The sequence below is a fragment of the Canis lupus genome, unplaced genomic scaffold (assembly GCF_048164855.1).
Source record: "Canis lupus baileyi unplaced genomic scaffold, mCanLup2.hap1 Scaffold_109, whole genome shotgun sequence".
Lineage (NCBI taxonomy): Eukaryota > Metazoa > Chordata > Mammalia > Carnivora > Canidae > Canis > Canis lupus.
This window is the reverse complement of record NW_027326483.1, coordinates 9,747-24,248: the sequence shown is the minus strand read 5'-3', so window position 1 is coordinate 24,248 and position 14,502 is coordinate 9,747. Positions and strand designations below refer to the sequence as shown.

Sequence of the window (14,502 nt, the reverse complement as noted above, 5' to 3'; positions counted from 1 at the left end):
AACTGATACTCAAACCTTTTAATAGAAAAATTCTGGCCTTTAAAGATGTTGCCTGTTCAAGGGTCTCCTAGATATTAAGCAGGATCACCTGGTTTCCATACTACTCTTCAGTGATCTTTGACAGAACTTCAAAAGAAATTTATCTTAGAGTAAACAAACTTACTAAAACTAAGAGTTAAGGATATTTAGTTTTTGTTACTTTATTTCTTTATGGTAATATGTATAGTTTTCTTTTCTGGGGTGTTTCCTTTTTTTGGATTAAAGGGCAGCACTCAAGAGTTTTTTAAGCTGTGCTTATTTTAAAAATGTGTGGATAGATTGAGCAGCATCAGAATACGTTAAAAAACAGAAGAAAGCCACAATAAAAGTAACAAAAGAGTAAGGATCATTTCAGAGGTATGTAAGCACTAATTTGATGGTTCATGCAGAAAGTAAAAATGCAGAACTTGTTTTCATTTTAAACATTAATCAGGAATGCCCCTAAGCTGACCCTTAAGGAGTATGATCTGGAGAAAACTGTCATCATAAAATGTAAGAACTGACAGGTTTTCAAAGGGGAAATTTTATTTCTTTCAAGTTTCTGTATACTTGTATATGAATCCAGAGCAACAAAATTGAACGTGATAGGCAATCTGCTAAACTGAATAACCCTCTTTAAAATGTGTGCTTTACAAAAATTCAGATGTTACACTTTTATCAATTTTGATCATAGTTGATCAACATAGCCATGAAATATATTTTAAAGCAGCTGTGAAGTCCATACTTCAGAGAGCTATTGCCCCTAATTCTTTTGACTATTATAGTAGTGGTATAAAAAGGCTGATAGAGGAGTCCTTTTTCAGTAAGTTTACTAGTAATTCCCAGCTTCTGTGCGGACATGAAGATTAATAAATGTTTAGTTCTTAGAATTGGAAATGAGGATTTGCAGTTACTAGGTAGCAGTGTAATATTCAGATGCAGTATTCCTGCAACTTTTATACATCATATAATAGTCTTAATTTGGGATATATATATATATATATATATATATATATACAAACTTGAAAATCTTCAAGAAATAGGTGTGTATGGAAAATTAAAGATTTTTAGCAAATCTTCATATTTAGGCCAGTATTGTAAGCATATGCATGAACATCTTGATTAGTTGTTTTAATATTTTTATCCAGAGGTCCTCTGTTCCTCTTTTTTTCTTTCTTTAAAGTTATTATATTAGTAATATTCCATGGTATGAAAATACAGTGTTCATCTTTCTGTTGGTGAACATTTAGTTTGTTTCTAGTTTTGTGCTAAAATAGAAACAAGCATTGTATTATTATAAAAATTGTAAAGCCATTCCGGTTTCTTCTGGGAAATGTCTTTATTTCATCTTTTGTTCATTTTTCTTTCGTGTAGTTTGTCTTTTCTGATTATAGGAGTTCCTTAGAATACTTATCTGTGCTTTGAATGTAATTGGTTTGCTTTTTGTAGTTTTCTGCGTCTAGATGTCAAAGATACCTTCTTGTTTTCATCTTCTAGTTCTAAAGACACATAACAGAAGTTTAATCGACCTTATATTGGTTTTCTTTCAATTGTGAGTTTTTATACTGGCAAGACACATTTCACTAGCTGTGTTCTTTTTTTTTTTTTCATGAACTTCATGGCCGTACTAGCCCTTACCTTTTTCTTTTTTTTTTTTTAATTTTTATTTATTTATGATAGTTACAGAGAGAGAGAGAGAGGCAGAGACACAGGCAGAGGGAGAAGCAGGCTCCATGCACCGGGAGCCCGACGTGGGATTCGATCCCGGGTCTCCAGGATCGCGCCCTGGGCCAAAGGCAGGCGCCAAACCGCTGCGCCACCCAGGGATCCCTACCTTTTTCAAATAAGTTAATAGAATCAACTTCTCAAATACTGCCAAAAATGCTTTTGGAGTTTTGATTGCGATTGCATTGACTCTATATATGTAATTTGCAATGATAGCTTTCAGATAATGACCATTTTCCGTGCATGTTTTATTTATTTATTTATTTTGGTTTATTTAAAATACTGAATATATGTATTGTGGATGGGTTGCTATTAAAAAAGCATCATTTCTAGTGCTAATAAGTTTTAAATGTGACAAATAGATATATTTATAGAAGGAAAGTATGTAATCTGGAAACTCAATTGTTAAGTATGAAAGTTCAAAGTTGGAGTTTCATTCTTCTGATCTGTAGCCTATATTGGAGGTGCTCGCCATGGTGTTAAATCCTGATTTGTTTTCTGGTCATTGTCATGTTTTGGAGGGCTGTTACTGTGGTCATAAACATTTTCACCTTAAATTAAGTCCAGGAGAATTGTATTGTACCTTTATCTTAATAGAAGCTTATTTGAACGTGTAGTTAATACATAACTAACTGTGTTTGAAACAGCATTACCAGTAAACAGAACATGAGACTTTTAGAATCAGACATGAATATAGCAGAATCACTGCTTTACCAAGTTTTGTGATTTCAAGCAAGTTACATAATCTTTCTTGTTTAGTTTTCTCACCTGTGAAATCGGGATATAAAAATACTTAACCCTATTATTCTAAGTAGGTAGATCTTTACTGAGCCCCCTCCCTGTGTCACCTTGGGAAGATGGAATGAAATTACTTGAGTTGGGTGTTTGGCACATGAAAGTTGCTCTTTCGATGTTGGTTCTAGTTTTCTCCAAGTAGTTTTTTTTCAGCCTTGTTATCTCCTTTTTACTTAGAGTCTACACCAGGAGACAAATCTGTATCACATTCTTGCACAACTCCTTCCACATCCTCTGCCTCTGGACTGAATCCCACATCTGCACCTCCAACATCTGCGTCAGCAATCCCTGTTTCTCCTGTTCCACAGTCACCGATACCTCCATTACTTCAGGACCCCAACCTTCTCAGACAGCTGCTTCCTGCTTTGCAAGCCACACTGCAACTTAATAATTCTAATGTGGACATATCCAAAATAAATGAAGGTAAATTGGTAACAGTTTTATTATTATTATTTGCTTCGTGTCGTTAGTAAATTCCCCAATTTAGGAGTGGTCTTTTGTTTCATTTTGAAATTCACATTTGAGCGTCATTCTTTGAAATTCATATCGTAACCTCATGGTTGTTGAAAGCCTTTGGTATTGTAATTGAGTTAGTAGTACTTGGATTTTTCCTGTATATTTTTCTTTTTTTTTTCTCTCTGTATATTTTTCAAGACTTGCTGTGTACGGTATTTACCGGAGATAAAGCTATTCTGTCTGCTTAATGTGTATAATAAATCTCTTTTTTTTAATTAAAATTAAATTTTTTTAATTTCTAAAAACTGATATAAAAACACTTAAATTCTAGCATATTGTTAATTCCAACTTTGCTTTTCAGTATGCTGTTTAGCTAGCAACATCAAAGAAGTCTGAATAAAAGTGGATATAGTTTTAATTGACAAGCTATTCAAATTCAAACAGTCTTAAGAGCATTTTAAAATTTTCTGTTTAGAATAGTCCATTTCAGTATGTGTACATTGTTACATAATATATTTAACAGTAGTGCTAAATGGTTAAGTTCTTCCTTTATCTTAAAAATGGAGCTATTTCACGCTAGTTGGTCAATAATTTTGTTCTTACTGTACTTTCTTGCATTTTGATTTTATTCTCTTAAGATAACTGTGCCATTCTATTTGATAGGTACATGTTTTACTAGGGAAAGTAGGACTTTAAGCAGTTTGAAGAGATGATAGCATAAGAAAATGTCAATAATAAAGGATCTTGTGCTTTGAAAATAAATGATGTTCCTAAATTACCTAGCTTCTTTTATTTAATGTCTGTTCTTTAAAAGATTGTTGGAGTGGGTATTAATGTAGGGTTTTATTTTATTTTATTTTTAAAGATTTTATTTATTTACTCATGAGAGGCACAGAGAGAAAGAGAGGCAAAGACACAGGCAGATGGAGAAGCAGGCTCCATGCAGGGAGCCTGACATGGGACTCGATCCCGGGTCTCCAGGATCATGCCCTGGGCTGAAGGCAGGCACTAAACCGCTGAGCCACCTGGGCTGCCCTAATGTAGGGTTTTAATGGTCACCTTGTTTAGTAAAGCATTCACATGAAATAACTACCCTTTATCTTTTTAATTTCAGGTAACCTACAAAAGCCCTTTAGCTATTAATGAATAGATTTCTGGTATAATCAGAATTTCCAGGGAACACTCTTTACTGTTTTTAAAAAGTCTCCGGAGTTTCTTAAATTGAACACAAATTTTAATGCAAAGGAAAACTACTGTTTTCCTTTACAAAAAAAAAACCATTAAATTTCTTCTACCTCTGATCATTTCCTATCTCTGGACCCATTTTATTACCATCTTACAGATTTTTATTTTGAGAGTTCTAGTTTGAAACACTGCAGTTTCTTTGGGGTTTTTTTAGTTTTCAAGTTGTTACTAATACCATACTGTGCCACTATGTTTTTATTTTAATTTAAGATATGTGTTTAGTTCTTACAGCAGCTGTGACACAAGCCTCATTGCAGTCTATAATTCATAAGTTTCTTACTGCTGGACCATCTGCTTTCAACATAACTTCTTTGATTTCTCAAGCTGCTCAGCTCTCTACACAAGGTATTCATTTTCTTAGGTATTGTGAGAATTGTATATTAATTTGGAGCAGGGGGTTCATGGTAAAACTTTTTGGTTTCTGAAGAGACTAGCTATAACAATTTGATGTTTGTTTTACAGGATCCTGTAATTTGTTTTTAATTTTATTTATTTATTTATTTGAGAGAATGTACATGAGGGCGGGGAGAAACAGACTTTCTGCTGAGCAGGGAGCCCAATGTGGGGCTCAATCCTGGGACCCTGAGACCATGACCTGAGCAGAAGGCAGATGCCCAATCTATTGAGCCACTCAAACACCCCTGATGTTTGATGATTTTTTTTTCTAACACTAGTATATACAGTATTTTTTTTTCCAGATGAGGCAAACATTGACATTTATCTTCCAGTATTGCCATTAAATCTGTAATACATATTTAATTCAGACTTTAAGTTGTCAATGTACTCTAAAGCTGAGTGTAAACTGATATAAAGCTGAGTGTAAACTGATAGGTCCTCAATTTTTATGAAACATTGAATATATTTTAAGTGTTGGTTTGGTTCACATTTGATGTTTAATGATTTTTGACTGACCACAGGATACAGAAATGCTCAAGTCCTGTCTTAAATTACCTATTTCTCTTCTCCATGAAACATCCAATGGAAAGAGGCATATATAGGAACAAAGAAGAAATGAATTGGTCACTTTGACTTGTCCCCCTGCCCCAATTCTGAAAACTAATAAACTGAGCAGAAACACTTATTCTGAAATTGAAATATAATAGTGCAAAGACTTAACTCTCTGGTTATCCTCATGAGGCAGGAGATAAAGGGGTATAACCAGGCCTAAATATAGAATAAGAAAGAACAAATAAGAATGGTGAGGATGCCTTCCATGTGAGAATAGTTCAGGCTTACCTTCTTGCTTCAGCCTAAAAAAACAGGTTGGAGGAGGCATACATTGGATGTGCTTCTCTAATTCACAGCTCGTTTTTAGTCCATGACTCCAGTGAGTATTTCAGATTCTGACTTTAAACAGTTAAGTGTTCTGTCTGGTGTTCAGGGGGCATGTAGAGGGATGGAAAGACCTCTACATATATATTACGGAAGTTTTGGTTTATTTGGAATTAATTAATTGCTTTACTTTTTCACAGCTCAGCCATCTAATCAGTCTCCAATGTCTTTAACTTCTGATGCATCATCCCCAAGATCGTATGTGTCTCCAAGAATAAGCATACCTCAGACTAACACAGTCCCTATCAAACCTTTGATTAGTACTCCTCCTGTTTCATCACAGCCAAAGGTATGTTGCTTTTGAGGGAAATTTGGAAAAGAAAGCACGAAAGCACTCACTTCTGGAAAAACAAGTTTAATGTTTTAGACTCTCTATTGTAGGAAAAGCCCTCTTTGAGAACGTGTAGTAGTGGTGGAGTGAATGATGGGTCAGCTTAGATGCAGGTTAGTCTCAGTAAATTGAGGACTCTAGAGGGAGTTGCATCTATGCTACTTTTAAACATTTTTTTAATTAAAAATTATATTTATTTATTTACAGAGAGGGCATGGGGGGGGAGGGCAGAGGGAGAAGCAGACCCCTTGCTGAGCTGGGAGCTCACTGGCGGCTTGATCCTAGTACCGGGAAGTCAGACACATAACTGACTGAGCCACCTAGGCACCCCCATCATATGTGTTACTTCTATACGCTGATTGTTTTCTCTTACTGGCTGAGATTTGTGACCTGGAGGAAGAGTGGGATAAAGAAGGATAAAATAATTGTCTTAATATTTGTAGAGTTTTTTAACTTTTTAAAAGATATAACCTGTTTTCCAGTGGCTTTCCTCCCATACTTTTATTTTAGAAATGAATCCATTTCTGTGCTAAGAGCTTAATAGTATTATATTTAACTTCACATCATGAGAATCAACTACTATTTGCTTCATTTAATAGATAAGAGAATTAAGCCTTCAGTTAAATCCAGTTTTTGTGGTGGAATCAGAATTTAAGGCCTAGGTCTTTCTGAACACAGAATCCATTTTACTAAGCTTATACTACCTGTGTTTCTCCAAGCAAAAGTTTGCATGAATGGCTCCTCAGAGACAGTTAGAAAATTGCTGGTCTCTTCTTATTGGAATATAAACCAGACCTTAACAACACTGCCTTCAGATTTTATACTATATCATTTGAGTCTTGCCCAAATTTTTTTTTTTTAAGATTTTATTTATTCGTGAGAGACACAGAGAAAGGCAGAAACACAGGCAGAGGGACAAGCAGGCTCCATGCAGGGAGCCCGATGTGGGACTTGATCCCAGTACTCTGGGATCACACCCTAGGTGGAAGGCAGACGCTTACCTGCTGAGCTACTCAGGTATCCCTTACCCAAAATTTCTTAAGCAAATCTTAGTCATACTCATTCTTTGCTTTGTAGTCCTATTACCAGCAAAACATTAAAAGATTTGGAAGTTGGTATATGCACAAATTGCAGTTTTTTTTCTTAATGGTAAATTTAAGAAATTCTTTTTAGTTAAAAAGTAGGCTATTTCAATCCTTTATGCTGAAGATTTTTTTTTTAAGAAGGAACTTTTTTTTTTAAGAATTTATTTATTTATTCATGAGAGACACAGAGAGAGAGAGAGAGAGAGGCAGGCAGAGAGAGAAGCAGGATCCATGTAGGGAGCCCGACGTGGGACTCGATCCTGGGACTCCAGAACCAGGCCCTGGGCCAAAGGCAGGTGCCAAACTGCTGAGCCACCCAGGAATCCCCTGAAGATTTTTTTTTTGTTTAAGATTTTATTTTATTTTATTTTATTTTAATTTTTTATTTATTTATGATAGTCACACAGAGAGAGAGGCAGAGACGTAGGCAGAGGGAGAAGCAGGCTCCATGCACCAGGAGCCCGACGTGGGATTCGATCCGGGGTCTCCAGGATCACGCCCTGGGCCAAAGGCAGGCGCTAAACCACTGCGCCACCCAGGGATCCCTAAGATTTTATTTTTAAGCAGTCTCTACGCTTATCGTGGGGCTCGAACTCACAACCCTGAGATCCAAGAGTTGAATGCTCTACCTACTAAGCCAACCAGGGGTCTTGCCAAAATTTTATATTGAAATAAAGTTAAGGCTTAAAGCTTTAGGCTTTTTCACAGAAGCCTAAAAATAAAAACGTATTGAAAGATAACTTGAAATTGATGCTAGGACAGCTTTTAGGTCTTCCTTAGCTTATCCCTTCCCTATTTAAGTCATTTATCTAAACTCATTTTAGGGTCAGTCTGGATTGATACATTTAACTCAAAATTTAAAAAGAAATTAGTCTATTCTGCAATTTCATACTGTTTGCACTTTGTGAGAGAAGGAAAAAATTTTTTCAACAAAGGAGATCTTCTTAGAGCTTAAAACTCGTCAGGGTGTAGTATCTTAGGAGTACAATAAATAATGACTAAAAGTGATTGTAAAGTTTTACAATCAGTTATAAGATTAGCATTTCAAATCCCTTATGTATATGGGCATCAAATTTTTTTTTAATTTTATTTATGATAGTCATACAGAGAGAGAGAGAGAGAGGCAGAGACATAGGCAGAGGGAGAAGCAGGCTCCATGCACCGGGAGCCTGACGCGGGATTCGATCCGGGGTCTCCAGGATCACGCCCTGGGCCAAAGGCAGGCGCCAAACCGCTGCGCCACCCAGGGATCCCCATCAAATTTTTTTTTAAGTGGGAATTCAGTATTAAGTAGACCTTATAAAAATGCTTATAAAAATGATTTTTATGTAGCCAGGCTATCCAGATTTGTTTGGGGGAATATTAAAAAAAAAAAAAAAGGAAGAAAGAAGAAAAAAACAAAACTATTATTGGAGGATGTGACTTAATCACAAATGGCTGTCTGCCTTCGTGCCTTAATTCGGGGCTTGTGTTTAAAAGTACTTGTTTTCTTTTTCTGTGGCATGTAAGTATGTGTAGTGTACATATCCTCACTGACAATCATGGTCCTCTTGTTCCACCTCTGTAGGGTAACATGTCTTTGAAGACCACTCCAGTGTTGACTCATTCACTGGTAGACCAATCTATACGCTCTGCATATGTGGTTTAAATTTGAGCAGCTGTATTTGTATGATATAGTAACATTAATTTTTACTGATATAAAAATAACTGAATCAGAGGAGCTATCTTAGTGTATTAGAAAGAAAACTGGGCTCAACATTAGAGAACTAGTTTGTGTTCTTCTGCTTTACAAAAAGTAATCTTAAAGTCTTCTGGGCCATTTTATGAAGAAATTCTATGTTAGTCTCAAAATGAACGTGGCTCTTCTAACTGTGAACTTTGGGAACTTAATCTGACTGCAATTCTTGAAGTCTCTAGATTTTTCAGAGTTTAAGACTATCCAACTAGATTTGGAGGGGTGTGTGGATTTGGGGACCTGGATGACCATGATTTACACAATTAAATATGTCTATATCACTAATAATTATGAAACAATTAGGGGACAGCTCATGTTATCTTAAAAATTACTAAAGAATAGAAATAAGAGACTTCACATTGATAGTACTTTTGGTTTTATGTACTTTCCATGGTATTTATGTATATAATAGAAGCCTGTCTCACCAGATTTTGACATTTCAGGTTAGTACTCCAGTAGTTAAGCAAGGACCGGTTTCACAATCGGCCACACAGCAGCCTGTAACTGCTGACAAACAGCAAGGTCATGAACCTGTCTCTCCTCGAAGTCTTCAGCGCTCAAAGTAAGTTCATGTGTGTTGAAACATTTTTTCATTAATGTTGCATGCTGCATTGTTTGAATATTATAAAAATATATGTATAATAGAACTTGATCTTGTAAGAATCCATGGTTAGCCTAAGTTTTATGTATTATAAGATTTACAAAGGCAAATCTTACTCCAAGTAGGTTGTTGTCTCTAGTAATGAAGCCAGCTTATTTTTTGAAGAAAGTCATTCTTCAGATTTTACTTAATAGAATATGATAGGAGTAACAATATGTCATACTTGTACAAAGAGGGCACCTGATTTTATAATACTTGTTGGAAATGACATCATTTTTTAACCTCCTCATAGCAGTTTTAGATATGAGTGTATTGCTGAATCCAAAAATGGGAAATACTATTTCTCAACTGGTATGTGTCAGGTTTTCCTAAGAGCTTCAATTTTGACCCCTGTGTGGAGTGCTTGTCAGATAGGGCTGTATTGTGTTACATGTTTCTTTGTTAATTAACAAATACAACTTTAAATGATTTTCATTTGATTGATTTTCCTATTTTGATTTCTTGCTATGAGGTAGCAAAATAATTCAACTATTGTTTTTATTGTTGTTTTCTAAACAAGCATTTCAGAACTTTTACATCCAAATGAGAGTTGTTCCCTTCAAAATAATCACCTTGGGAAGCTGTCTACTTACTCCAGCAATGTTGCCATTGCTCAGAACATTTTTGGGAAATACTTCTTTTAAATTGTCTTTAGAGGCTGCAGTATTATTTTAAATATCCTCAGTGATGAAAACTCTTCATCCTTTGGGAGATTTAGTTTTTGGAAATAACTGAAATTCATTCAGAGCCAAGTCTGGTGAAGCAGGTAGGAAATCAACTTGGGTGATTAAAGTTTTGGTTCTTACCACCATATCCCCAAACCCTAGCCAAACCATACAGTTTTAAAAGAAGATAACTTATCTCAGAGTGTTATTTTGGGTCTTATTTTGCCACTAAACTCATTTGTTGCTGTCCAATAAAATGCCTGTATTTTGCTTCACATTATCTACCCTCTGATTCAGTATTTTGTTCTGACACTAAACAAAGGCAATAGATTTTTCCCCCTCTTTATCTACATGTACTTAAGATGCAATACTCAGTTGTGCCTTATATCTACAACTGTTAAAATATGACCATTTCTTAGTTACATTCTGAGTAGTGTTTCTGGTATACAAAATCACAGGTTCTGCTGTCAAATTTGAAGAGCACTATTAGTTTAAATTTAACTGACATTAGTGTTCTTAGAAGGGCCCTTTTTCCTCCCAAAAGTGTGTTTAAGGAGTACATGATATATAACTACACTTTGGATTTTAAATTCTATGTATTTGATGTTAAAATAACAGATTTTTCTTAGGAATTTGGATATCTTTAATTTAATAGAAGACATTGACAATTTTTAGGTATCTCCTTTTAAAAATATACTATACATTCAATTCTTTTTTCTCTTCCAGTAGCCAGAGAAGTCCATCACCTGGTCCAAATCATACTTCTAGTAGTAATGCATCAAACGCAACAGTTGTACCACAGAATTCATCTGCCCGACCTACATGTTCATTAACACCTACGCTAGCAGCACACTTCAATGAAAATCTCATAAAACATGTTCAAGGATGGCCTGCAGATCATGCAGAGAAGCAAGTATGTTACATGATTCATAGCAGATGTTTTACCTTTGGATGAATGACAAAATATAATTTCTTCTAGAAAATCTAATCTAGATCACTGAATTTAAGCTACATTTAAAGTAATGTCTAATTAGATTGTCTATAGTCAGTGCATTAAATTAAATATTTGGTAAGCACTTATTTTAGGGCATTTATGAGATAACTTTTTATGGTTTCACATAAAATATTTTAATATACTCAGCATTTAGCACTGTGCTGAGTGCTTTATTTTCTCCACTTCTCAAAACTGTTAAGCAGTGCAGATGAGTTCTCCCATTTTACCATTGAAGACCCTTAAGACCAAATAAATTATATACCAAAGTCACCCAGTTAGAATAGTTATGAGGCTTAAAGCCAGGATGCTACTCAGCCAGCTGCTCTGATAGTTTTAGAACTTGTTCATACTATTACTCTTCTATCTCTCCACTAGACTAGCAAGTAGAAGTTAGAAAACAGTTTTGCTTTGGAATGAGGGACCTTTGGACATTCCAATTAACTGCCATTGGCTTCTCCCTTTTAGCAGCTTACTGACTGTCTGAAATTTTCTCTAAGTTCACAGAGGTAATATTGCATATCTTATGACATCAGAATACAGTGAAGTCCCTTTTAACATTGTTACACCTGAACTTTACTCTGGCTGACTCAGCATCTTATTAACCACGAATCATGAGCTCTTCTATCCTTAGTGCTATGCAATACTAAAATTGGAAATACTATATCCTCCAGAAGTTGAAGGGGGAAATCTTGGAAAAATACCTTCTTTCCACCATTAGACAGTTTTTTAAAGAAAATCCTTTTTCTCCTTTAGATTCACTATCATTTTTGTGGATTTAAAGGCGGATTGTTCTGTAATCTTGGTACAAAGTTGTCAGAAATTTAATGTTTTGGGGTTTTTGTTTTTTTTTTTGTACGTGATTGTGGCATGTATGTGATCTTTATTTCTTTAATTATAGGCATCAAGATTGCGAGAAGAAGCCCATAATATGGGAAGTGTTCACATGTCAGAAATTTGTACTGAATTAAAAAATTTAAGATCTTTAGTCCGAGTATGTGAAATTCAAGCAACTTTGTGAGAGCAAAGGTAAGTTTTTCACTGACAAAGTTTTTGTCTTAGTATATCTTAAATCAGACTGAAGAATATAAATCAAATTTCATTTCTGAAATTTAAAGTTCTCTTTGATAGAACGTGTTCCATAACACTGTAACTGCATTTTTAAAAAACGATTGATTTAAGAGAGAGAGTGAGTGAGGTGGGTGGGGGGGAGCAGAGGCAGAGAATCTTTAAGCAGACTCCCTACTAAATGTAGAGCCTGATAACACGTCTTGATCTCTAGACCCATAATAAGATCATGACCTGAGCCAAAACAAAGAGTTGAACTCTCAACCAACTGAGCCACCCAGGTGCCCCACACTATGATTACACTTTGTAATTTAATAATAATCCTGGTGAATGGTAATGGCATCTAGATTTTAGTTCTCTAACCCATGGTAGATGCTTCATTAGACTTTTGTCTTCTAACTCTGTAAAGTACAATAGTATTTAAATAGTGAAATGTTATAACACTGTTAACATATAATGTTAACTAAATGTTAACAACAACTGTTAACACAGTTGACAGCAACTAATTATAAAGGGTCTCCTCTTCAATTGAGGGTAGTATTTGGTTGCTGGCCATACTTGTTTCAGTTGAAATTTCAAATCACTGTAAACATTGTCTTTGGATATTTCCAAGATCCCTTGGAAATTTAATTGTCTAGCAAGTATATCTGTTTCTGAGGTGTTTTCACTTAAACTCTTCTTGTCTCTCAGTTTTTAATCTAGTATCCTACTCAAGCAAGGATATCTACATCCAAGTAAATAGGACAGATATTTTTTACATGTGTCTTATAAAATCAAGGACAAATTTTTAAGGGCCTCTCACATCCTATCTTTATAAGTCACTGGGTCACAAGTAGAGTTAGTCTTAACATGAATCTACAAATATTTAGTAAATACCAAGTTGGCATTTATAGTAAAAATTGAAAACTGTTTTTGTCTAATCCTTTATTAAATTCTCTGGAGTTGTATTTTGAATATCAACTGGGATTTGTTTATGATTGCTCTGAAAGTACTTCAAACATACATAAAACTTGACTACATTTTGGCTTAATAAGACAGGTGATTTGACTTTTAGGAAATTATTTGCTGCCCCAACTATTGACAACAGTATACACTGATTACCAAGCTATAAATACTATATAATTATGCCTATTTCACTGGTACAGGCAGTAAATATCATACTCCATAGAAAAGAAGGGTCAGAAGTTCATGGAAGGTTTATGAAGTTCATGGAAACCTAGTTAGCCGTGGAGTTTATTTTATTTTTTGTTTTAAATATGCTTGTTAATTGGAATTTGACTCAGCTTTCTTTATGAGCCTATGTTTATATTGAGAATTTGTTCTTCAAAATGATTAGCCTCTTGCACCTAGTTTATTCTAGGCTTATTCTGTTGTGGCCTAGAAAACATATTTGGCTCAGGTTGTGATCCCGTGGTACTGGGATCAAGTCCCACATCAGGCTCCCTGCAGGGAACCTACTTCTCCCTCTGCCTATGTCTCTGCTTCTGTATGTCTCATGAATAAAGAAATAAAATAAAATATGTGTCTCATATTTAATATGTGCTGCCTTTTGTGTGTATCTGTGGTGATACAGTAAATGACATTTTTAAAAATCAGTCTTTATAGTCAAATTAATTGAGAAATTGTTAGAAAACCAGGAGACATTCTAACTTTTGTCATCCTAGTGTTTCATGCATTCACTGGTCATTTTGTCTTAACTCTAGACTAACACATTTATTTATTTTTAAATATTTATTTATTTGAGATGGGGAGGGGCAGAGGGAGAGAGAATTTAGAGCAGACTCCCTGCTGAGCACAGAGCCTGCCATGGGGTTTGATCTCAGGACCGGACCTTAAGATCATGACCTGAGCCAAAAGCAAGAGTTGGGACACCCAACTGACTCAGCCACTCAGGTGCCCCTAGACCAATCCATTTTTAATTTCTTAGTTTTAACTGTAGTTATTCATTTTATCTTTTTTTAAACATTTTTAAAAGATTTTTTATTTATTTAAAAAAAATTATTTATTCATGAGAGAGAGCAGCAGAGACAAAGGCAGAGGGAGAAGCAGACTCCATGCAGGGAGCCTGACGTGGGACTCGATCCCGGTCTCCAGGATCAGGCCCTGGGCTGAAGGCAGAGTTAAACTGCTGAGTTAAAACTAGACCTGCCCTACGACCAGCAATTGCACTGTTGGGGATTTACCCCAAAGATACAGATGCAGTGAAACGCCGGGACACCTGCACCCCGATGTTTCTAGCAGCAATGTCCACAATAGCCAAACTGTGGAAGGAGCCTCGGTGTCCATCGAAAGATGAATGGATAAAGAAGATGTGGTCTATGTATGGAATATTACTCAGCCATTAGAAACGACAAATATCCACCTTTTGCTTCGACGTGGATGGAATTGGAGGGTATTATGCTGAGTGAAATAAGTC

General features: G+C 35.4%; 1 protein-coding gene across 1 annotated transcript in view; it reads left to right on the top strand.

Moving 5' to 3' along the window:
- Positions 1-13,615, top strand: part of LOC140629750 (WW domain-containing adapter protein with coiled-coil-like) — a 36,917-nt gene extending 23,302 nt beyond the window's left edge. The window contains exons 5-10 of the mRNA XM_072819320.1: positions 2,716-2,961; positions 4,462-4,584; positions 5,712-5,860; positions 9,166-9,284; positions 10,754-10,940; positions 11,920-13,615. Coding sequence (XP_072675421.1) covers positions 2,716-2,961; positions 4,462-4,584; positions 5,712-5,860; positions 9,166-9,284; positions 10,754-10,940; positions 11,920-12,039 — 944 coding nt within the window. The 3' untranslated portion in view covers positions 12,040-13,615. The remainder of the gene's footprint in view (positions 1-2,715; positions 2,962-4,461; positions 4,585-5,711; positions 5,861-9,165; positions 9,285-10,753; positions 10,941-11,919) is intronic.
- The last annotated feature ends 887 nt before the right edge of the window (positions 13,616-14,502 follow it).